This window comes from Leptodactylus fuscus, chromosome 3 (genome assembly GCF_031893055.1).
Source record: "Leptodactylus fuscus isolate aLepFus1 chromosome 3, aLepFus1.hap2, whole genome shotgun sequence".
NCBI lineage: Eukaryota > Metazoa > Chordata > Amphibia > Anura > Leptodactylidae > Leptodactylus > Leptodactylus fuscus.
The window spans coordinates 90066937-90092217 of record NC_134267.1 but is presented as its reverse complement, the minus strand read 5'-3'; the positions used below and the strand labels follow the sequence as shown (position 1 = coordinate 90092217).

The window sequence follows — 25281 nt, the reverse complement described above, 5'->3', positions numbered from 1 at the left end:
ATAATATACACTGGCTTCCAGGTTATCTGTGTGCCCTCTTGTGACTCTTACATAAACACTGACACATAGCCCAGTTATATTTGTAACATTCAGCAGTTTAAATCCTACCCACATACTGCAGGAAAAAAATGCAGTGTTTAGAAACCGGGCCAGTCCACTGAGAATCATGCCCAAAATCTGTAGAAAAAAAAATCTGCAGATTTCAACTGATTTTGCCATTGCTGGGTATGCAGTGGATAACATCCATATTGATAACATGCAGCAAACAACACATAGTGTGTACTTTAGCCAATCAAGAAGATAATTTTTCAATACTTTAACCAACCAAATATGTTGAGGACGTCACCCCTGGAATATCCATACGTGCATGCACTCACTTACAACAGCATCTACTTTCATAAGTATACATAATGTGAGGAGGTGACAGGCAGAGTGCTGGAGTCCAGATATATTATGTTTCTGACATGTGTGTGGTCCAGGGCAGATCTGGAGTAGACCTCAGCCCAGGTGTAGATCCTGGGCTCATTACTGGGCCAGAAAAAGGCTGCAAATCCTGCATTGTGTGCAGTTCCATGAGGTGAAAGAAGGTGTATGGTTCTGTCCTTTAAGCCTGAGGCCAGTGAGACAATATTGCTCCTGTTTTGTTTGTGTGGCTGGAAGTAAGCCACGCGTATAGTTAGGTTATCAGTTCTGTTTAGTTAGTCGCTCAGATGAGCAGGTTTTTAATTTTGTTTTTGCCTGAAGTTAAGACTGTATTTTGTTTTGTTATTTTGTGCCTGAAGTCAAGGTTTATTTATTTTCCTGCTTTTTCTAAATAAACCGGTTTGCTGCATATTTTGTGTCCCAGGCTTAACTGTTTGAGTCCGCACCACTACTTCTACCGAGCTAACTTCCCCACAATAAATGGAGTCAAATAGAGGGGTCCAAATTGCCCTATATTGTTGTTCAGTAGTCCTAGAATTCTGAAAATGTTGCCTTCTTTCACTTGTGTGGTGGGAAGTGAGGCCCACTCTGAGAATCACATAGTAGTGATCAAAGCTGGCTGTCTCATTTTCAGTCAACCAGAAATAAACAAGAGGGTCTGCATGATGCACTCTACTTTCTTACACTGGGGGCTCACACTCATATTGTACAACCCGTATGAACTTGTGATGGAGACTGCACACAGGACAAATCTGTGGATCAAATGTTATCAAAAGGTGCTTGAGGTTACAAACCCTACAGATCATTTTCAGTAAATTGCACATAAAAATAACCAAGGCAACATAATGCACAACATTTTCATAAAGCATTTGTAATGTAAAATCCCCCTCCTATTACAAGAATAATGGCCAGCTGTTGCAACTCTAGAAGTTTCTAAATGTCTCATCTCCCCTAGCTAGAGAGAAGCTTCTTGAGTTAAATCAAACAAATAAAACAAACATCCCAGCATGTACATGAAGACTGAAAGTTCACACTGGAAGACATTTTCCAGCAAACAGACGTACTACCATACTATGGAAAATATAGATCATCTTATATCATTTGCATCTGAGGTGTAGCCACAACACACAATACGTAAATCGTGCCCCAATTCACTAATTGCAGGACACTTCTACCAGCAAACTCTCTGACATTACCGATGTAACACAACCATACCAAAAAAACAAATTAGAAAACCAACTGAACATAAGAGTTATGAAGAAATACTGTATCTAATTTCACTTGGTGATTTATAAATACAGACATTGGTGATACAGCAGCCCCGACTATATTTCTTATCCTATGAGGCAAGAACCTTACACACGTTATAAAATGATACACAAGCAAGTCTATTCAGAATAGAAGAAAGCAAAGTGTCTCCCAGGCCATCTAGGCTTCTAAGACCGGCAGAACCAGTTCTGTAACTTGAAATAGCTGGACCAAATCCAAGCTTTCCAATAGTAAAAGAATAATTGAAACACGCCAGAATTTTCTTTGCTTTCTACATAAGCAAGTCAAGAAGAACAATTGAACTACAGTAAATAACAGAACTTAGCTGTTAGCAAAAAACTTATGCTATTGACTAAAAGAACAAATCGATCACAATGCGAGGTAAAGGGGGTTTACAAGGAATAGACGGGTCACTGCCGCAGTGTCAGAAGCAAACCTGTGCTGGAATATTTTTTAAGTTAGGCCTCAATTCTGAAAACGATTGAAAATATATTTTTACCTCACTGAAAAACTTCTTATACTGAGGCCCCACGTCAGGAAAAGCTGCGTTTTTTTGTTGTTGCAGATTTTGCTGTGTTTATTTGAGCCAAATCCAAGAGTGGCTTCAATGGGAATATGGCATACATAGGAAGTACTTTTACTTCTGCCTTTGCTAAGGCTAAGTTCACTCCTGTGTTTTGGCTCAAACCCCCCCCCCCCCCCCCAAAAAAAAAAAAAAAAAAAAAAAAAAAAAGCTTTTCTGCAATGTGTGGTCTCAGCTCTGTTGGAGCTGTTTGAAAGGATTGTCTCATTACAAAAACCCTTCTTCATATGAAATTTGGTCCAGTGATTAGTTGATCATTGCAGGTCTTACTTCAATAGCTCTGGCTGTCCAAACATTTACATTGCAGCCTTAAGGTTGAAAACCAGGGGACCACTTAGACAATGCCCTCAGGAGTAGCCCAAAATCAAATTGGTTAGGTGATACAGAAGGTTCATGCCATTACATGATATGAAGACTTTCTGAATGCAGTGTATTCATAAATTTCCAGGAAGACAGTACAGAGCTGAAATATATAAACTCTCTAGAATTGTTATTTCTCAAGGAATACAAGTATTCCTAAGATAGACTTGTCAGAAGAATTTACAGGTTCTCTCAAATGGGTATTCCCTTCTCAAGGATCATATTTAAGCATGTACCTTAAGCTAACTTTAGTATTCTACCCAATACATTGGATTACCTACAGTGCATTGCAAATGTATTCATACCCCTTGAACTTATTTACATCTTGTCACCTTACAACCACAAACTTTTAAATGTATTTTATTGAGATTATAAATGATAGACCAACACAAAGTAGCAGATAGTGGTGAAGTGGAATGAAATGATATATAGTTTTCAAAATTTTAATCAAATAAAAATCTGAAAAGTGTAATATGCAAAAGTATTCAACCCCTCTATATCAATACTTTATAGAGTCGCCTTTCACTGCAATTACAACTGCAGGTCTTTTGGGTTATGTCTATACCAGCTTTGCACATCTAGGAACTGAAATATTTGCCCATTATTCTTTACAAAACTTCTCTAGGTCTGGATGTTTGCTGCAACACTCTGATATACAGTATGATATATAATGGTAGGCCATGTTCAGATCTGAAAGATTTAATGCAGGGTTTTGGTGCATATTCAGCAATGACAATGTTCAGCATAATATATGTGAACAGAGGTGTTTAATATCACTAATATGTTACAAGAGTGTTTCGGTCATATCTTAACTTACTCATTTAGATCTTGGAACATCCCTCTGTATATTTCTAGAAGTTATGGCATTACAGGTATAGCTAATTAATGTATATATTGTGCCATTAGGACATCTTTATATATATTGTGACATTAATACATTTCAATTTTTAGAAGTTATAGAGGTGATATTACATTAGATATGATTTAACATCTTATTTAAGTAAATATGTAAACAGCTCCATTTACCTTTGTACTGTTATAAGACTTCCATTGTAAATTTGTAGTCCATCAGCAGTATGCAACAAAAATCAATATACCAAAAAATCTCACGTCTTTCTACAGGTCTTTGTTATCAGAAAAATTATACCTGAAGAACCCATTAAGCATGTCATTTGTAAAGCAGTGTGCAAACTCTGTGCTCTACAATCCAGGACATATACAAAAGTTGTCCTGGGAAAGTCTGACCTTCAATGCTCACAGTGAGACAGAAACATGAATGAAAGATGGCACAAATTATCACATCAGACCGCTCCTGAAAAATCTCACACTCTCATTTACAGAGAGTCACAGGTGGAGAAGACTAGTCAGTGCTTAGCAAATATAGATGTTTGCCCACCGTGAAAAGCAAAATAGTACTGAATTAAACTTCAGCTTGAAGGAGGTAACAAGTCTTAGTGGAAACTTAGATCCAACCAAAAGGGAAAACAGTGTATTGTTTATTGAAACAGGTGGAAATCATAAAAATCACGTATATCATATTTACAAAATGATACAATGAGTTCATTGGAAAATGAAAAATATAATAATGCTTCAATGCAGATACTCCAATCACTAAATGTATTTTTTTTTTAGTTTAGAAAGAAGATGTTTTCTATGAAGTTACTCTGGTAACGTTATACATTTTAACAGTCTGGCTGCCAATTAGCTCTTGAAATTGCCATCTCTTGGTCAAGATGATTATGCTTTCATGTCTTTGAGCACATCCAATCCATTCTGTTCAAATAATACGAAGCAGGACAGAATCTGCTCTAATAATCAACATCATCGGAACAGAATGGATCCAGAGCCCCCCCCTAGAAGTCAATGCATAATGGAATGCATGCAAATGTTACTCCTGGGGCATCCGAGTGCATTCTGCTGCAAACTCTGCTCCACATTGGAAGCACACTCAGTCCTGTACATGAGGCCTTATTGCTCTTGTCACACAACAACCACAGTTAAAATTCAACATTTTCAGAACATTTCATTTGGGTCCGACTCCCACAGGCCCCTGCACAGCCTGCTTTATTCCCCACACAGGGAGCAAAGAGGGAATTAAACACTGTTTAGGCTGGGTGGGTTTACATTGTTCTTTCCTTTTTTTTTTTTTAAAAAAACTTGAAACATACCTATTCATAAATGAATAATACAGATGAGTATAAGAGACTTAGTAATATATCTTATTAAGGAGATCTGTTTCCTTTACCACTTATTAAGTTCATTTCTTCCTCCTTATCTTCAGACTGTTGTTTACATAGAGAGCTGTGTATCCACCGCCACACAAAGACCCCCACACAAAGACCCGTATGGAGGGGTGAGGAATGAGGAGGAGGAGGAGGCTTCTGCCAGCTGGGTAATTGATAGCTGTATCAAAAAAGACTGCGTCTCTCAGAGAGTTGTAGATTGTAGCAGCAGCATTTATTTGAGTGTCTTTTCTAACAGCCTCATCCTCTCACTCCCCTCCAGCTTTCATTTTGTCTTCTGCTCTTAAAAATTAAAAAGGTGTTGTGATTAATTGCCACAGGCAACTAAGGCCATTTTATTTTAAACAATTTAATAAATATGCCTTAATGGATGAGTAAAAAAAAGCCCCCCAAAAACGGGCAGTATTCAAGAGTCATACCGAGTGTGTTTCCGATCTGAGTTTGCAGCGGAATGCACTTCGATGAAACTCGGAATCTGTTATGAATTTACATCTATGGGGGCTTAGGATTCATTCCGTTCCTATGGTCCTATCAGTGCCCCATTTCCTTAGAGCAGAATGAATCAGAAGCCCCTATTGGTGTGAATGAATAACAGAATTCACTTGGATGACACTCCGAATGTCATCCAAATGCATTTCGCTGCAAACTTGGCTCCACATCAGATGCACACTTGGGGTCTATGTCATCAGTTTTGTCCCTGAATGTACACTGACATTTTTTGCAAAGCTTGCGTGAAACCAGCCTTTACGCCTCATGCTCAGGTCCTTTCCTGCACTGTGACACTGGAAAGGAATGGAACAGACCCCCCCCCCCCCCCCCAGGGAGACGAGTGCATTCTGCTATAAAATCACCCACCATCATCCTGCACACTCAGTCTTAGCCCCCTTGCAGATGACCATATGTCAGGTCAGTGTGCTCTCTGGTTTTTTGCTGGATAGCACACTGACCCATTCAGTTCTATGGGCCGTACACATGATCGTAAATGACACGGTCATGTGTGCGGGCCGACAGCCAAGGCTGCAAAATATGGAACAGTTTCTATTATTGCCCGATTTTTCAACCCTGCTTCTGTGGCTCCTATTCATTGGATAAAAGGGGCCGTGGAAGCACACATCCATGTGTCTTCCATGCCGAATGTCTTCTTCTTCATCCACGCCTCTTCTTCCTCCGATGTCCTCCTCCGGCGCTCGCGAGCGGACACTGATATTAAAAAATGGCCTGGGCGCCTGCGCAGTAGCATGCGACTTCTACTACGGCTACTGCGCAGGCGCCCAGGCCATTTTTTTTTTTTTTTGTCATCAGTGTCAGTTCGCGAGCGCCGGAGGAGGACGGGACTGGAGGACATCGGAGGAAGAAGAGCCGCGGATGAAGAAGAAGACACACCCTGAATGCCTGCCCACAGTGCACGATGCGTAAGTAGATAATATTCTTTTTTAGGGTTTTATTTTAAAACGGGGGGGGGGGGGGGGTAGTTTAATATAACTTTACCGGTTCCTGAATAGCCTTTTTAAAGGCTATTCACGCATATGTGGGGCTCTATCAGCATGATTTTGCTGATAGAGCCCCTTTAAGCAAATAGGATTTCCATTTTTCGAGTCTCCAAGCGGACCCGAAGAGCAGAAACTCGAATGCTAGGCTAGTGCAGAGTTACTGTGTATTCACTGACCTCTTCAGTCCCCTTCTGTTCCATTTCGAAGTAGTTTTAGGTCAAATATATGCACACTCGTACATATAGAAAATGTAGACTTTAAAGCACCATTATAAATGTTGTTTCCTCCAGTCTACAAGAAACTGTAATCTGCAAATGTTAAAAGGGTTAGGTTATGAAAATTATTTCAACTCTTTCCATAGGATAGAGTATAAACTGCATGCAAATGAACAATATAAGGGCAGCACTACTGTGGTTAGAACTGTTGCCTCGCAGCGTTGGAGTTCGGAGTGTGAATCCAGCCAAGGACTATAATCCTATCCTACTATTATAAATGTGAAAGTTTGCATGTTTGTATGTTTGTGGTGTTTGGATGTTTGTTCCTCAATCACGCAAAAACGGCTGAACAGATTTGAATGAAATTTGGCATACAGATAGATTGTAAAACATAGGCTACTTTTTATCCCGGTAAATTACATGGTTTCATGACAGTTATGAATTTAGCTCTTAGCAGCAGCCTTCTCTTAGCCAGGGCTGTTATCGCTCTATGTAAACATAATTAACCCTCAGTTTGTAGAGAGCTTTGCATATTATCTGATCTGCTCCAGTGCTGACAAACATGGGCAAACACCTTTAATACAAATTGGCAGTTTGCCAATTTTTAACATGCCTGGAAAAAGAGAATCTGATTTGTCGCAAACAACGACAGCTATGAAGGAAGAGAGAAGTCACAGAGTTCTTCTCAAGCGCAGCTGAAGGGGATCATCAACGTCAACAACATGCTCATTATATGGCTTCCCATCAAGGTGCTGAGATCCCGGAACAATCCCAGGCACAGTGCAAGAACCAAGTTCAGCGGCAGGCCAGCTTAAGAGCTGCTGAAACACCAGAGCATGCGGATTATCAACGCCAACAGCACGCTCATTATATGGCGTCCCAGTGAGCTGCTGAGATGCCAGAACAATCGCGAGCACAGCACCAGGAACAAGTTCAGCAGCAGGCCAGCTTGACAGCTGCTAAAAAGCTGGAACAGGTGGATCATCAACACCAACAACACGCTCATTATATGACGTTCCAGCAAGGTGCTGAGATGCCGGAATAATCCCAGGCATAGTGCAAGAAACAAGTTCAGCAGCAGGCCAGCTTGAGAGCTGCCAAAACGCCGGAGCTTGCGGATCAACACCAAAAACACGCTCATTAAAATGGTGTCCCATTGAGCTGCTGAGATGCCAGAACAATCACAGGCACGGTGTGAGGAACAAGTTCAGCAGCAGGACAGCTTAACAGCTGCTGAAAAGCCGGAGCAGACAAACCATCGACGGCAGCAATTTGCTAAATGTAGGTGGATCATCGATGCCAACAACCAGCAGACGAAGTCGCGGGCAGAGTCTAGTGATACAATACTTTGGAGTTACAAAGGGGTTAGTTGGGATCTGCTAAGGTGACTGCAGATTTCACGGGAAGAACAACACTGCATGAAGAGGGCAATGCAGACACCTAATAGTAATTACATTGACAAGTTTGTTACTTTAACATATTAGAGTCTTTTAAGAGATTTTTTTAACCACAAAAAACTGAAAGCTGTGATTTTGCAGCATAAAAAATAATATATGCAGAAAGTAGCGCATTTCACCTATTTTTGCCAGAATTACAGATTTTATCCTACACACACCCATGTATAACTTGGCACAAGATACTTCCTTTAGGCCTAAAGGTAAGAAGACAATTATCCTAGGTCATAATGAATAAGTTATTAGACAGAAGAAGAGTATAATCTGATATTTGCATTGAGATTAAACTATAGGACAAATAAAAAAGGAAACCAATTAACAAACTTAGTTTAGCAACTATGCAATAAATAATGAAAATGAGCTAAAATCTCTAAAATGTCATAAAAATATCTGGCTAGTCTTAAGAAGAAGCAGATAACTCTTTCACTATATGGGACAAGAATACATAAAGCAAAGCTAAGACACTGGGAACTGCAGCCACAACTGGAAATACAGCAATGCATAATTGAAACACTTATTTCCACAGCCCAGGTGTATAACCTTATATTTATGTACATTAAGGCCAGGGACCCACGTGGCGTAAACAATGCGGAAAAACCTCAGTGTTTTACAGTCCCTGCAAAGTGGATGGGATTCTAGCAAATCCCATCCACACATTGCACATCGGACATGCTATGCGTTCCAAAACAGTTTCAGTTTTGGAATTCGAAGGATGCCAATTATATATATGGAAACGCCAGTGGTTTCACTATAGGTATAAAGGAAGCAGAAAGTCCACAGAGTAAACCTCTGTGAAAAGTGCTGCAGGAAAAAAAACGCAATGAGTTGCTGCTGTGGGTTTTCCCACACTGTATTTTTGTTGCAGTGTGCTACGTCTTCATTTGCCATTTCTCTGCCCAAATTTCAAGCTCCAATAAATCCCTCTGAAACATTTCACTATCCTCCTTTGTGTTGACAGGCCCACGTAGCATGCCGAAGCAAAAATACTGGGAACAGGCAGGGATACTTGCCCTCTATAGGTTTAGAGTTCCGTGATGTGTGCATGTAAGAAGGTAGGGGTGAAGGAACTCCCAGAGTTGGTGACATTGAAGGCTGAGAGGAGTAGAGGGGAAATCTCTGTGTGGATTGCTTGACAGTATCGGGATTGTAAGCCATTGGGACCAGGGCTCTTGCTGGATGGGAGGGCACCGATGGTGTGGTCTAGTTTTTCCATCGTAAAAGGGTCTTCCAGTTGAGAGATTGTGACTGGAGTTAGTGATGGCAGGGCAGTATCCGCAATGTATTCAGTTACAGACGTGTGAGAAGTCGAGTTGGATTTGTGAAGTGTAGCGATGGGAGGTTATAGAGTTGTTCATGGTAATTTTGGAAAGCTTTAGCTACGTCATTCGTTAAATTAGCCACTGTCTCATTTGGGTGCTTGATGAAGGCAACATAAGGGTCCATTCACATGGAGTAAACACGCGCTCATTTTGGCAGAATACACGTGTGAAGAATACACATGTAAAAATAAGATTCCCATTGACTTCCATGACATTTTTTACACGTGTAAAAAAATGCTCCAAAAAACTCGGCGTGTTTTTGATTGTACTGCCATCTAGCAGATGAGACTCGTTAAGCTGTACAAGGACACAGTGAAGTCTGCTGTATGAGCGGCATGCTTGCAAATTTAAGGAGTAATCCATAAGTTCTGGGTGTAGAATGGGCCATGCATCACATAGTTGCATGGTATGCAGCAGTTTACAGACTTTATTGAGTTTGTTGAAGGTCACGTAGGATTTTCCAGTGGAGTAGTCAATGGTAAGGTTGAAATCACCACAGAGGATAAGATGTCCCTGAGTGAAGTCCTGTAGTTTGCTGAGGGTGTGAAGAAAGAAGAAAACTAATCTGTGTTGGGGGCAATAGTATATATATTGTGGGATAGGTAGCTCGGTAGCAGCAATAGTGTGGATCCAACCAGTCAGAGACAGGTACACAAAAACGTGATGCAAACAGGTCTATTTAGAAAAACGCCAAAATAAATAAACCTTCATGTCAGGTACAAAAAATAAGCAAAAAAAAAAATTCAACCTTAACTTCAGGCAAAAGGCAAAACAAAACTTCTAACTAAAAAGAATAAGGCTAACAGTATGTGTGGCTTACTTCCAGCCACACAATCAGACAAGCACAACAAGTCCCAGTCTGGTCTCACCAAAACTCAGCTCTCCAGGACACACCCAGGCAACTCCTCTTACTCCCAGGATCTGCCCTGAAGTGCAGGCTCTGCAGCCTTTTATGGCCCAGTAACAAGCCCAGGTTATACTATTTTGGGGAATGTCTATTGCTTTGATCACTTTTTCTTCAAAATTTTTATCAGAGGAAAAACAGTGAAAAATGGTGATCTGGAACATTTGTCAGTACTACAGCATTCACCAAACAGGAAAAACATTTTTATATCCTTCTAGAAAGAGCGTTTTTGGGCACAGGGATACCTATTGTGTATGTGTTTCACAGTAATATTTTACTTTTATATGTAAAGAAAGGGGGGTGATTAGAACTTTTTTTTTTTTTTTTAAACTAATGTATTACAGTGTATAGCAAAATCCATTGTCTTCTATTACACACTGCTTATAGCAGCGCTTAATAGAACTATAGTAATGACAATCATGGGAGACTTCAATAGACTCCTGGCTGTCATGGCAGCTGATCACCGCCTTCCGATGACGTTCCATAGGGAAGTTAGCATTAACAATGGAGGTGCCCATGATGCCCGTACAGTTTAGTTGCCACGGCATCTAAAGCGTTAAAAGCTGTGATCAGTGCTGGATGGTTGTTAGCGGCAGGAGTTTGCTGGATTATACAGTTGGCATCTGCAGTGTACGGGGAGGACTCAGGACCTCAGCCCTCTCCACACCTAATCATGTGTGTGTATGTGATTTTGCGTGAAGGGGTTAACATCCTGTAGATCACCATACTACTTGGCAATTCTTCCCCAAAACTGTTTTAGTTTATCAATATTTCTGGGGCACTTCCATGCACAGTGCCCTTCAGGTTTTGCCACCGAATATTGATTCAGAAATCTTCTTTTCCGACCATGCTTTACTTAGTTTATTTGTGTTGTATGGGTTGTTGTCTTCCCCAACATCTCTCCAGCTTCAGGTCATGGACTGCTGACTTTCTTGAACATGGTATGCTACAATGTCCTGGTATTTTGCAATTATTTTGGGGGATTATTTTGTGACTAAGATAACAATCAAATCACATATTATTAGTAACTAATGCAGAAACCCAGGGATATACAAAAGGTACACACATCAAGTGGCAACACCATATCAGCAATGAGACTCAGTCTGAGTGGTAAGGCTGGTATCCACTATCTGTAGCACATTAAATGGAGATAGTTGATTAGATTTGGTTACTGCAATTCCATCCTGTCCTTTCTTTTTATAAAGTTAAAAAGACAAAGCCACAGGTCATAAAGCAGGAATTTCTTTGGGCCAATGACTTGAAATATAGTTGTGCTGTGGCAGATAAATCTAACAATATCTAATTTACAAATTTCTACAAATAAGAGAAAAAAAGTTTCCCTTTACAGAATTGGTTCGCTGCCCGGGCAAGGAGATGCCAGATAGATCCTGTATCAAAATCAAATACAGTAAGTCAACATATCTTTCCATTCAATGTCACAGTCACAATATTCATAGAGTGCGCATGGGGTGATGAGAGAGGGGGATAATGAAAAACATGGATCTATACACTACAGCTAATCTCATGCAAACACTAGAGGTTGTTTGTCATCATCACTGACTGCAAGGCAGAACAGATAAGTACATAAACATTACTATCAATATTTGCATTAAAATGGAAAATTTTGGTACAATAGCCTTACAAAAAAAAAACAACTTACAGTTCACAAAATAATTTTCACTTTTATTTTTTTTGCTATTACAAAATGCTATCTATTGATATATAATACAGCAGAGATTTATAACAGAATCTAAAAATATGATTTTTGGAGCTTCACAAAGGAATAGCATAACGATTCTACTCCCATCTCAATTTTTCATCAGTTTGCCTGCTGTCTCTTTTTCTCATTTCCTGTATTCTTCCACAAACTGGTGGGCAGGCTTTGACTGTTTGATAGACAGGTCACTAAAATGTACAGCAGTATGTATAGACATGGCCTTTACCATGAGAGATTATTTTATTATGATTACTAGAAATCTATAGTAATGTGGAGCAAACATGCACAGTAAACGTATAGTACATTACACAGACTGGTAGTAAATAGAGATGAGCGAACACTGTTCGGAACAGCTGTTCCGAACAGCACGCTCACATAGAAATGAATGGAAGCGGCCAGCACACGGGGGGGGTTAAGCCGCCGGCAAAGTCTGCGTGCCAGGTGCTTCCATTCATTTCTATGGGAGCGTGCTGTTTGGATCGGCTGATCCGAACAGTGTTTGCTCATCTCTAGTAGTAAACTCAATATTATCTTTGTGTTTACATAGAGAGATAAAAACACTGTCCAAGCCTTTGTAAGCAAACTGCAATTAGCTGACCTGATTGCCTGTGATGGAAGAGCAGTAAATAACAGCATAAAAAGTAATACATAGAACTGAGCCCCCTGAGTGAGCAGCACGTGCAGGACATAAGAAGGGAAAGATAGGTTTAAGCTAGGTTCGTATTTCTACTCTCTAGTCTGCTGTTCGAATCCTTCATAGGAATAGAACAGTTTTCTGAAGAAGTAACTAAATGATAGCTGCAAAGTGGTGTACATTTTATCTGCATCCGTCATCACTGACTTTAATGTTAAAAACAAGACAAAAGCCTTCTTCCATCTTGTTTGTTTGCTAAAAGAGAAGAAAGATCATTTGAAAAGTGTTAGAATTAGATGGAGGGTAGCCAGACTGTGAAATACATTCACGGCAAAAACAAATTTCTCCGGCAACTCTCTGATGATAAAATATAACTTTTAATCAGAAAACCTTGAAGGTTGAATGTTGTTCTTTTGTATCCTTATAATAAATTAGGGTTCAGGAGTAAAATAGATATATTTAGGTATATATGCATATGTTATAACTAGTGGAGCTTCAGGTCCAGGTGACGAATAATTTGCAAAGATGACTAGGGTGGTTCCCTAACACCGGAAATTGAGATGGGTGAGAAACCTATATTAACCCAGGTCATTCTATTTTGAGCATGCACTGAGGAAGGAACGATGGTTCCGCAACGCGTCTGCGTTTTTTAGGGGGTTTACATTTTTTTTCTTTATTTTGTGATCGACATCAAATTTTTTTGTCATTTTATGATGTTTTCTGATTAAAAGTTATATTTTATCATCGGAGAGTTGCCGGAGAAATTTGTTTTTGCCGTGGAGATATTACACTCAAGGAATAGAGTGTGTTGCCGTGCACCCCGAAGAATTTAACCATTGAAAAGCCGATGTCTGATATCAACCTGTGGGTGAGCTGAACCTTTTTGTACCTTTTTGTGAAATACATTGCTTGGAAAAGTAGTGATAGACCTATTTTGTGTAGACAAAGAAAATGCAAAGCTCTTTGGAAACCTGCAAGGTTGATGGAGAACACATTGCACATAAATTCTACGTAAGCCTTTTTCAATGTGTTTGACCTAAGATCCACAAAAACAAAAAAACAAGGGGAGCACATCAACGAAAGGATATAGGTTCATAGAAATTAGCAGATGACACCCATGGGTCAATAGTCTCTTTGAGACTTCGTTGCAGAAACCGCCAAAAAATTGTCAGAGAGAAAAATCCTACATGGACGACTTTTCTCTCTGCTGCTTTTGGTTTTGAAACCACGGACACCATTAAAATAAATGCTAGTAGGCACTAGTGCAAACCTAGGTAATATGCTAGGTTCACAATGGCATTCGGATTTCCGTCCTTTAGGTTCGCATGGGGACTCAAAAGACAGAGTCTCTGTCTGCTTAAAAAGCAGTTACATATTTAAACCCACAGACCTCATAGATTATAATGGGGTCCGCCGGGTTTACGCTGTTTTTAGACTGAAACTGGCAGAGAGAAAAGACCTCTTTGCAGGACTTTTCTCTCAACAATTTTAAGTGTAGTTTCCTATGGAGACCCAAACACTAGTGTGAACCTAGAATAAATCGAATCACAAGTCATGCCTCATTCTTTCATCTATACACAATGTTATACACCCACTTGAGTCAGTAGTAGGAGCAAGTAATAAATAATCAGAACTGAACTTAAAAGAAAAATGCAGTTACTGAAGATGGATCGAAAATGCATAAGTATTTCAACATGAAAAAACTATGAAAAAATAGATATATGATACAGTATACAGCAAAGACAAAAGCGTTTGACATCCTTTGAAGTAGTGCCATCTTGTGGTCAGTTTTATTACACACAACTGCTGGACTACATTGATACAGTACATAAAGAATCTGCAATATTTTCAGCAGAATAACACATTTTGGCAATAAATGTTGTTTTACCAAATTAGACTACACTGATGAGTAAAGCTACTGTCTTTGCCAATTAGTTACTAAAAGGTCTATCGGCTCATTGTGCCCTAAAATATGATGCCCATATTTAGGTCTTTATACATATTCATATATATTTTCTCTCATTTAACAATCTGTCAGTTGCAGTCAAAAAGAACTTTATTGCCGTATGCAAATTAGCTCTGAAGGCCCATTTTTCACTTTTCCATATTTTTTTTATTTTTACGTTCAGAGCCATTTGAGGGCTTAATGTTGGCAAAACTAATTGTACTTCTTAATTGTACTATTTATTACTCTGTACAATGTTATAGAAAGCTGAAACAAAATTAAGAATGGGCTGAAACTGGAGAAAAAGTGGGTTTATGTGACTTTCTAAAGGGCTTAGTGTTTGGCGGCATTTACTAAGCAGCCAAAATGACAGGTCCTATATATCCTATATTCTATGGGTTGGCACAATTATTACAGTAATTATTAGACCTCTTAGGGGTCTTGAACTCCAGGGGGGTCAAATCACTAATGTGATTTATTATAATGCCAATCCATTGCCAACTGACTCTTCTATTACAGGCTGCTTAGAGTAGCCTGTAACTAAAGATAATGCCAGACAAGACTGGAAGTCTTTAATGGGCTTCAAGCTCTCATGGCAATGTATTGCCTGCCCCAGATCTTGTTCCAAGGACTAATAATCCTCCCCAAAATGGTGCCGGATCCAGGAAATTAGTAGCAGGTCTTTTCATTAGAATAAATCAGAAACCAAGTGGCTATGGTGGCCACTAAGCTCCTGGGTTAATGAACAAGGATAGCATCAGTTATATGTGTACTAGGCGTTTACTGGGCTTCTAAAACACACTTTTTTCACCAGTTTTATAGTTATGTTAATAAAGTCGCTTTGTTTAGGACCCTTTTCTTGTGGTAGATCCCTGGTTCTCACTGGATCTATAGTAATCCTATATTGAATCTATTTGTGCCTAAATGCTGCACATGCGTCAATCAAAATTTTAGATTTAGATGACCAAACTATTTCTTGTGATCTTTTGTTGTTACATACCGAAAAGCCATTACTTTTTAATCTTTCCATCAATCTATCTGTTTGAGGGTTTGTTTGTTTTTAGAGGGACAAGTTGTAGTCTTTTTATTGGTACTATTTTAGGGTTGATACATCTAGTTGATTAGCTTTTATTAATGTTTTCTGTGAAGGAGTAGAAAAAAAAAGTAATTGTGCAACTCTCTCTTTGTACTATGTCACCTTGTGGCTTAAAGAGGACCTTTCACCAGTTTTGGGCACATGCAGTGTTATATACTGCCAGAAAGCCGACAGTGCGCTGATTTCAGCGCACTGTCGGCTTTCCCGATCCGTGCCCAGTGTAAAGAGCTTACGGTGCTGGTACCGTAGTGCTCTATGGTCAGAAGGGCGTTTCTGACCATTAGCCAGAGACGTCCTTCTGCCTCGCGGCGCCAATCGCGCTGTGCTGTGGAGCGGGGAGGAACTCCCCCCTCCCGCTCCTGATAATGCTCGTCTATGGACGAGCTGTGTGAGCAGAGGGAGGGGGCGTTCCTCCCCGCTCCACAGCACAGCGCGATAGGCGCCGCGAGGCAGAAGGACGTCTCTGGCTAATGGTCAGAAACGCCCTTCTGACTGTAAAGCGCTACGGTACCGGCACCGTAAGCTCTTTACACCGGGCACGGATCGGGAAAGCCGACAGTGCGCTGAAATCAGCGCACTGTCGGCTTTCTGGCAGTATATAACACTGCATGTGCCCAAAACTGGTGAAAGGTCCTCTTTAAATGCATTTATTTATTTATAATACATTTATTCGCTGTTCCAATTTTTTTTATATATAACTTTTATTACTTTTGCATAGGAAAACCTTTTTCAAATATTTTTTTTTGTATCAGTCAATTGTGTGATGGGTTATTTTTTTTGCAGGAAGACCTCAAATTTTTATTGATGCCACTTTGGAGAACATAACACTTTTTGAATGCTTTATATAATGTTTTTTTTTTGGTGGCTGAAAAACAAATTTTATGTGCGCCATATTGGGAAATAGTATTACAGTTGTATTGCTCGGGTAGTTATGGATAAGGTAATACTCAATATGTGTATCATGCCATTTTTATTTTTTCATAAAACATTATATGTAATTTTATTTAAAATTTTGTTTACCCTTTTTTGTTCTTTTAATGAAACATTATTACGTTTTTTACCAGTATTTTTTAATCCCCTAGGGTATTTCCTCCAACATCATTTAAAAGTTGAAGTCGCTATTGACTAAGGCATTTAAAGGGTTAATAAGTACCAAAGATTGGCGGTCTTTCAAGGGTAGGAGAGGTCTCAAACAGTGGAGAAGTCCCTGCAGCATTCCGATTAAACGGACATGAACTGTATGAAAATGAATTGTACCAGCATAAGGTCTATTAGCGACTGATGCTAGGTTCACACCTGCGCTCTGGTTAGCATTCTCCAGGGCCACTTGGGGACCCGGAAAATGGAAACCCAATCCTCCTAAAAATGGGATCCACCGGGTGGCTGCTTGCAGGACTTTTTCATCTGAGGAAAATAGGGCAGAACACACCAAAAGCTCCCATAGAGGTAACTACATCATGGAATGTCATCCAAGTGCATTCCACTGCAAACTGGGCCACACATCAGGCAGCACAGAGTTAATTGAAGATTATTGCAATCTATCAGATACATATATTACACATATACAGATGTGGCAGATTTAAAGGGGCTGTCCCGTCCCTGTCGACAGGACAGGGAATAAGTGTTGGACACTAGGGGCCTGATCACCAGGTTCCATGCCCATGTGATTGCATGACTGGCGTGCAATTCACTGCTATGGGCCCGCAGACCCATATAAGTGAATGAAGTGTTGGTCAAGCAAGCTTTCGGTCCCCCATCACCCTAATCACTGGGGTGATCATTAAATCAGACACTTATTGTCTGTCCTATAGATATGGTATAAGTGTCCATAATGGGACAATCCCTTTAACCTAAACTTCTGCCATTAGTTAAACTGCTGTAGTGTGATATCTTACCATAGAAGACAACAAAAGTCAATGAAAAGTCATTGAAAAATGTTTATGCAATGACTTTTCATTGTTTTTTGTTGCCTTCTGTGAAGATATATCAGCCTGCAGTAGTTTAACCAGAAGTTTGGTTTAACCGTGCTACATCTGTATATAGTCTTTTTCTGTAAAGAAAAAAATAAAATAAATAAATTAAAAAAATAATCTGCAATTAACATGTGTTCATATAATCAAATATGCATGTTTTTGCACTTCATTTGAATTATTTCCTGGTGGGATAGGGGCAGTTAGTTTTTTTTGCTTTTTATAGAACACTAGCCTCTGCCCGCGACTTCGTCTGCGGATTGTTGGAATGGATGATCCGCCTATATTCAGCAAATTGCTGCCGTCGATGGTTTGCCTGCTCCGGCATTTTAGCAGCTCTTAAGCTGTCCTGCTGCTGAACTTGTTCATCGCACCATGCCTGTGATTGTTCCGGCATCTCAGCAGCTTGCTGGGATGCCATATAATGAGCGTGTTGTTGGTGTTGATGATCCAGCAGCTCCGGAGTTTCGACAGTTGTCAAGCTGGCCTGTCGCTGAATGTGTTCCTCGTGCTGTGCCCAAGATTGTTCCGGCATCTCAGCAGCTCACTGGGAAGCCATATAATAAGCATGTTGTTGGTGTTGATGATCCGCATGCTCCGGCATTCCAGCAGCTCTCAAGCTGGCCTGTTACTGAATTTGTTACTTGCACTGTGCCCGTGATTGTCGCGGCATCTCAGCAGCTCGCTGGTATGCCATATAATGAGCGTGTTGTTGTCATTGATGATCCGCCTGCTCCGGCGTTTCGGCAGCTCTCAAGTTGGTCTGGCACTGAAGTTGTTCTTCGCACTATGCCTGTAATTGTTCCGGCATTTCAGCAGCTCGCTGCGACGCCATATAATGCATGTGTTGTGGGCGTTGATGATCTCCCTCAGCTCTGCTTGAGGAGAACTCTGTTGACTTCTGGCTACCTTCATAGCTCTTGTTGTTTGCAATAAATTAGATTTTCTTTTTCCAGGCATGTTTAAAATTGACAAACTGCCAACTTGGATTAAAGGTGTTTGCCCAGGCCAGAAAAATGAACAGTGTGAACCTAGTATCACTTGTACAGTATACTAATGTGTTTAATTTTATGCATCTTTCCTTTTTTATTTTTAAAAATGTATCTGGAGAATTCTCAATATTGTATTATATAGACAGTGTAGATATGGGGCTAAATATAAAATCCTACAACTTCAAATAGTATCCAGGTATAATAAAATGAAAAAAAAAAAAAAAAATGGCATGAGATTATGGGAACATACATGCTGCAAGGCAAAAGACACAAATATTCATGTACTCCATAATGAACATATCTTTATCTCAAAAATTAGATCACCTGGTTTGATAAAAAATAGTGGTCTGTTTTGTGAAAAAAAAAAGTGTTGCAATCTTGTAATCTATGATATAGTAGCAAAACATGTCCTTGCTCAAAGCTTAAAGATCTAATGTAATAATCATTATTATCATAAGTGGAAATCCCCCTTATAGTGTCATTCAGGTAATTACAGTGATAAATGGAATTATTCTTATATCCTGCCAATTTTACTTCAGCACATGCTTATTCTTGCTGATCTTAAATATTTTGCTCCTCCCTCTCAGAGACGTAATAGGAAATTCCAGTATTAACACTGAACTTAAATGATCTGCAACATATGGGTAATAAATATGTACAGCTAGAGAACTATACTTTGGACTCCATATGCCAGAGGTCCAGCACTAGTATAAAGTAAGTGCATTTCTATGACATCATACGAAACACAAATAGTGTCGCCATATTTTCATAGTATGTCTTGTTCTACAGAACGAGACGAAAATCTGTGCAAAACGCAGCATGTCAATTACACCTAAGGAGATGCCAGCAAATTCCACATAGAGATAACACGGGTATAAACTTTGCAGAGGGAAACTCTGTGGACTTTCTATGAAATATGCTGCAGATAAAACCGCGATGCGTTTCTGCCACAGTCTTTTCCAGGGCTTTTTTTGCTGATGCTCGCTACATGGGACCGTGACCTGAAGGAGCTCCCTTACTCAGTAAGCTCCACTGGTGCCAACAAAATCCTTTTTCTGCACTACATGTATCAGGAGAGCAGATAGGTTCCCTGAATGCTACACATGTAAACATCAGAGCATTTAAGGATTTATTTTTGGTTTGAAAGGCTGGGCTTTATTCTAAATTTTATAACCACAACCAGGCACAGAGTGGAACGGGGCCGAGGCCATGCTGGAGATAGCCAGGGCCCTGCATGATAGCGATCAGAGAAAGTCTGTGTCCCTAAACACTATACATTTTGTTAATCACTAGGCCCCTTTCCAATAACAAATACTTATAGTCACCTCTCTTGGGCTTCTGATGGTTCCTAGCATCCTCTTTAGGACTCTTCTGGCTTATGATTAAGGTCATGTGCCCCATGACTCACTACTGGAGCCTGAGATTAGGAGGACTGAGGAGGAGGATGCTGCAGAGAACCAGATGGAGTGAGGATGCCCAGGATAGGTGAGATAAGGTGTTTATTATTTTCCATTACCTACTCTGGGCCCCCGACTATTATATTCTGGGGTCTGAGGCGACCCCAGTGTATAATTTTAGCACCAAATTCTGACAAATTTCTTAGGGTTCGCCTGAAATGGCTCAAGGGTGACTCTTGGTAGTATTTTATACTGTTTGGGACCACTGTGGGGAACATATTACACTGTGTGGAACCACTGTGGGGAGCATATTATACTGTGTGTGGGGCCACTGTGAAGCATTTTAAAATGTGTGTGGGGCCACTGTGGAGAATATTATACTGAGGGGTGGGTCATTGTGGAGCATATTATACTGTGTGGGGGCCACTGCGGAGCATATTATACTGTAGAGCATTATACTGTGGGGAAGGCTCTAGGGAAGAATTTTTTTTTCAGTTGTGCACTATTATTACAGACTATTATTATTATTACTATTCTCTGCGTAGCCTGATGTAAACTATGTAGCCTGACCACGGTTGGGAGGAAGGACCTCCGATAGTGCTCCTTCTCACACTTGGGGTGAAGCAGTTGGTCACTTACAGTGCTGCCAAGTGCTGTCAAGGTCTCATACATGGGGTGGGATTTATTCTCTCGCATGGAGCTCACCACGGACAGTATCCTTCTGTCACCCACCACCTGTACTGGGTCCCAAGCTCCCCAGGACAGAGCTGGTGCTTCTGATCAGCCTGTCAAGTCTATTTCTGTCCCCCAGCAGGCCACACTGAAAAAGATGGCTGAAGCAACCACAGAGTTGAAAATGGCCCTAAGAAGTGGCCCCTGGACTCCAAAGGCCCTTAGCCCCCTGAGCAGGTAGAGCCTGCTGTGACCCTTTCTGTGCAGCGCATCCAGGTGATCAGCTCAGATCCTGTGCAATTTAAAAAGTGCACAAGTCACACCACAGTACCTTCAAACAGTTGATCAGTAGGGGCCCTGGGTATTACGCTCTCACTGATCTCAGACTGTTAGGATCCCACAGATCAGATGTTTATCAGAACACACAGCTCCCAGTATTATCTCCATTCTAGGCACTATGTTGATGTATTCTTCATAACCGTAGTTGTGCAAATAAGACAAAATGATGTGTATATTGACTGCTTTATTTTGTTGTTGTCGTCAGTGTTTTATGTTTCTCAGGTTCTTTCAGTAATCTAATGACTCAACCAAACTGGGTCAGTGAATACATGTTGCCCATATCAGGTCAATGGCAGCTTCTTGAAAATGAGTCAGCACTCATCAAAGATCTTCTTTCTATAATCTGAATCAGGCTACATCCACATCTTAATCATCATATAATTTTATGTTGTTATAGGAAAAGAATCCCGACAAGGTTAGATCCATCATATGGTTATAATGTTGTCCATTGGGTATTCATTAGGTTGTCCATCATTTTGTCAGAAGATAAAGTCTTGCAGTCTTCCTCTGATGAAGATGTGACCAAAGCCTTAGATGTACATATAGACATTTATATGCTACACTAACAGAATGACCTGGCTTTGCCCGGGTATATTTAATTTTTTGTTTGTGTAGTGGCCCAATAAGAATTGGCACTGGTCTATTTTATATGTCGTTTGTGTGTAATTTAAATATGGTTCAATTTATAAGAATGCTGACATCCAGTATGGCAGTCCAGAATAGGTACAGTCTATTTATGGCTGTGTTGCTGTGGAAACCTGGTAAATGAAATGTGAAGTTATATTGGCTGATACATGTCATAGGACTGAATATTTAAGAATCTGCGAACTGCTATTGACTAATACAGGTCATAAATAGATTGGTTGCTATGGAAACCTGGTGTAAAGCTGTGTGTATGTCAAGACTTGAAGAACCTGCGAGTTTCCATTGGTCTATAAGAGTCATGTAATCATGTGTATCTCAGTTTGGATATTAGTGAAAAACCTGCGAATGGTTGTTATGGAAGTCTGGAGTAAAGCTTTCTGTATGTGACCTTGTGTATCAGTGTCATCCACAGCACCCTGCCCCTTTAAAGCTGACCTACAGTATGTGTATTTCAGTTTGTATATCAGTGAAAAACCTTTCGATCGGTTGTTATGGATACCTGGAGTAAACAGTAACAGTGTCATCTACAGTGCCCTGTCCCTTATAAGCTGACGTATAGGGAAGAAAAATGGCTGGGTGGTTATGGAAACCTGGAGTAAAGCTCTGATGTGTGATGATGTGTGTTAAGCTGTGTATCTAATCCTCTGACGTGTGCTGAGCTGTTTATCGAATCCTCTGATGTGTGATACTGTATGCTGAGCTGTGTATCTAATCCTCTAATGCAGACCTGGGCAATGTGCGGCCCGCGGGCCACATCCGGCCCTCTGACTACTTCTATCTGGCCCGCATAGCTAGTGGAAGGTTTTTCAAGGACCTATGATGATGTCATCACAGCCTATCACCAGGATAGGCTATGACTCGTTAGTTGGCGGAGCAACACGGGACTGTGTGATTGATGCAAACTGCCGGCAATGGGGGGCTGCTGGATGATAAAGAGAGAAGAGACAGCATGTGTGAGCAAGAGGGGGAACTAGGGGCAGATGTAGGAGGGGCAGTTAAACTGAATGCACATGGAGGGGGGACATTAAACTAGTGGGCAGATGGAGGGTGACATTAAACAGGGGCAGCTGGAGGAGGATATTAAACCATGGGGGGTAGCTGGAGGAGGACAAGTCTGCCTCTAGTTGCCACCAGTTTAATGTCCCCCTCCAGCTGCCCCAGTTTAATGTCCCCCCCTAGTTTCTGCTAGTTTATACTGGGGCACCAGGAGAGGGACTTAATACTGTGGGACATTTGGAGGGAAACGTTATAATGTGGGGGTGTATAATGTTAGGGTGACTGTAGGAGGATTTTACTTTGTGGGGCACATGGAAAAATGACTGTGAATGGGCGGAGTCAGTGGAGAAGTGGGTGGAGCTAAATTTGCTGCGGCGCACTTGGCCCTCTAGAACCGTTACTATTTTTCAGGTGGCCCCATGGGAAAATTAATTACCCACCCCTGCTCTAATATGTGTTGAACTGTGTATCTAATCCTCTGATGTGTGTATCTCAGTTTGGATATCAGTTTTGAATTGTGCATGTGGAGTGACCATGTGTATGGCATTTGGAATGTGAGTAAAAGACTTGCAGGTTTGAATGTTAGTTTCCTGTGTCTCAGGAACGGTACATCAGAGGGAGGACAGACAAACTCATTTTTATACATATCTATCTATCTATCTATCTATCTATCTATCTATCTATGTGATATACACTACAGAACATGATCCCTTTCTCTCAACTGGCTCTGCTTTCTCTCATTCCAGCTAGGATATCTCAGGTAAAGAGCGACCACCCGCATCACTTTCTCACGGCCACCGGTATGGTTATACTGCACCACTAGCATAGTTTTGTAACCCCCTCTTCGATGGAGTGGCTCCAGGAGTTCCTCCTCATTAGGAAGATGGAGGCCTTGGTTGCAGAAGATTCCCCTACCTCCTCTAAGTTTGAGACCCTCTGGCTGCCATGGGTGGTGTTTCGGGAGTCATCCAAGTTCTCTAACCTATTCTCATGACTCTCCCTGGTCTCCCCCCCCCCCCCCCTGTCCTGGAGACCTCTGCCCTTTCCTCTCGTTTCCCCCTTCGATGTCCGTGTGTTCCCAGGTGTCTTTTTGTCTCTCCCTTCCTTCTTTCTTTTAGCCCTGTTTTTCTCCTCCTTTGCCTGTTTTGGACTTGTATGTCCACTAGCACACGCGTTGTTGTGATGTTTGCACCATTGCCTGTATTCTGTATTGTGCATTTAACCTGTTTTCTTATGAAAAATTTAATAAAAACTAATTACACCTAAGAGATATACACTAGATATATATGTGTTTGCTGCGAGAAAACTATCTAGCGCCGCCTTCGTCTTGGTTTCCACCTCTTCTTTCTTGTCCTGTCACGCTTTCTACAAAAAGCGCCGACGACGCATGTACGTCGCCATTTTCCTGTGGCCGAACGGGAAAGAAGAGCCGGAGGCGGTAAACAGAAGCTGGCTAACAAATTGCAAAATGCAATAATAGGGACTGCTGAATACTACATGTACCACCTAAATCCCCCTGATTTCTCAGACATATAGCCAAAGTTTTCTAGATTTGCCTTTTACGTTTCTGGGAAAGTTGGGTAGCACAGCATGTGGTGCTGTGATTGGGAATAATAAATACTACAGTTATCTAAATAATTCCCACTCCGTGCCACATAATTGTGTCTTAACATGTCAGATGTACTTATCAGGGTCTGGAGACAGCTGGGTATCATACAAGGTAATGCTGTGGAATAGGAGTACAAAATATAACCGTCCTCCTTGCTCCGTAATTGTTTCTTAACCCTTTCGCTGCCACCAACGGACAAGGTGGCATTTTAGGTGTTTCTTTAAACACCTGAACCTGTGTGTATATATATATATATATATATATATATATATATATATATATATATATATTTTATAAAAGAAGAAAGGCTGCAACACCCAAGAGAAGATAAAATAAATCCTTTCTTCCATCACTTTAAAATAGTTTACATTAGTTGGACATTTTTTTTTGTGTAGGAAGAGCTTGTTGCATACAGCTACACCCCACTGTTCGCCGTCTTATTTTTTTCCTCTAGAAATATTTTCTACTGAAGTTATTGACTATTTAAAGAACCTGCAAGCAGGGAACATAGCATCAAGAACAAGATCGCATCCCCTAATACATTGCAAAGTGATATAGTACATATATATTCCCTTTTAATATATATGTATTCAGTAATATCACGTTAATACTTAATCTTTATATTTTCTAAAACTGTAATGAAAACATATTGAAACTGAAATGATAAAATTGTACCTAGCAATAAGCTTCCTCCAGCATGCCAAATAATCATCTTAGATTATCAAACAATGTTAGAGAATACAACAATCTTACCCTGTACATTGGTACCAAGAGGCTGCAACTGCGTGTTGGTTGTTCCAGCAAGTCGAAATTTAGAATGTGGTGACAATAAAGAAGGGACAGGTAGCAAGCCATTGGTTTCACTCTGCAAACAGGAAAATAAATAGAAATAATAACTGAAGTCTTTATATAGAGGAGATTACAACTTTTGTCCTGTAACTACAACACATAGTTATTAGATATCAGAGCGTATGTAAGAAGCAGAAACTTGGCGGCGCACTGCCACAGA

The 25281-nt window shown here is 40.5% G+C and overlaps 1 protein-coding gene across 1 annotated transcript in view; it reads right to left on the bottom strand.

Annotated features, from left to right (window-relative positions):
• AHI1 (Abelson helper integration site 1) overlaps nucleotides 1-25281 on the bottom strand; it is a 148862-nt gene that overhangs the window by 34313 nt on the left and 89268 nt on the right. Inside the window, exon 19 of the mRNA XM_075267926.1 lies at nucleotides 25026-25137. Coding sequence (XP_075124027.1) covers nucleotides 25026-25137 — 112 coding nt within the window. The remainder of the gene's footprint in view (nucleotides 1-25025; nucleotides 25138-25281) is intronic.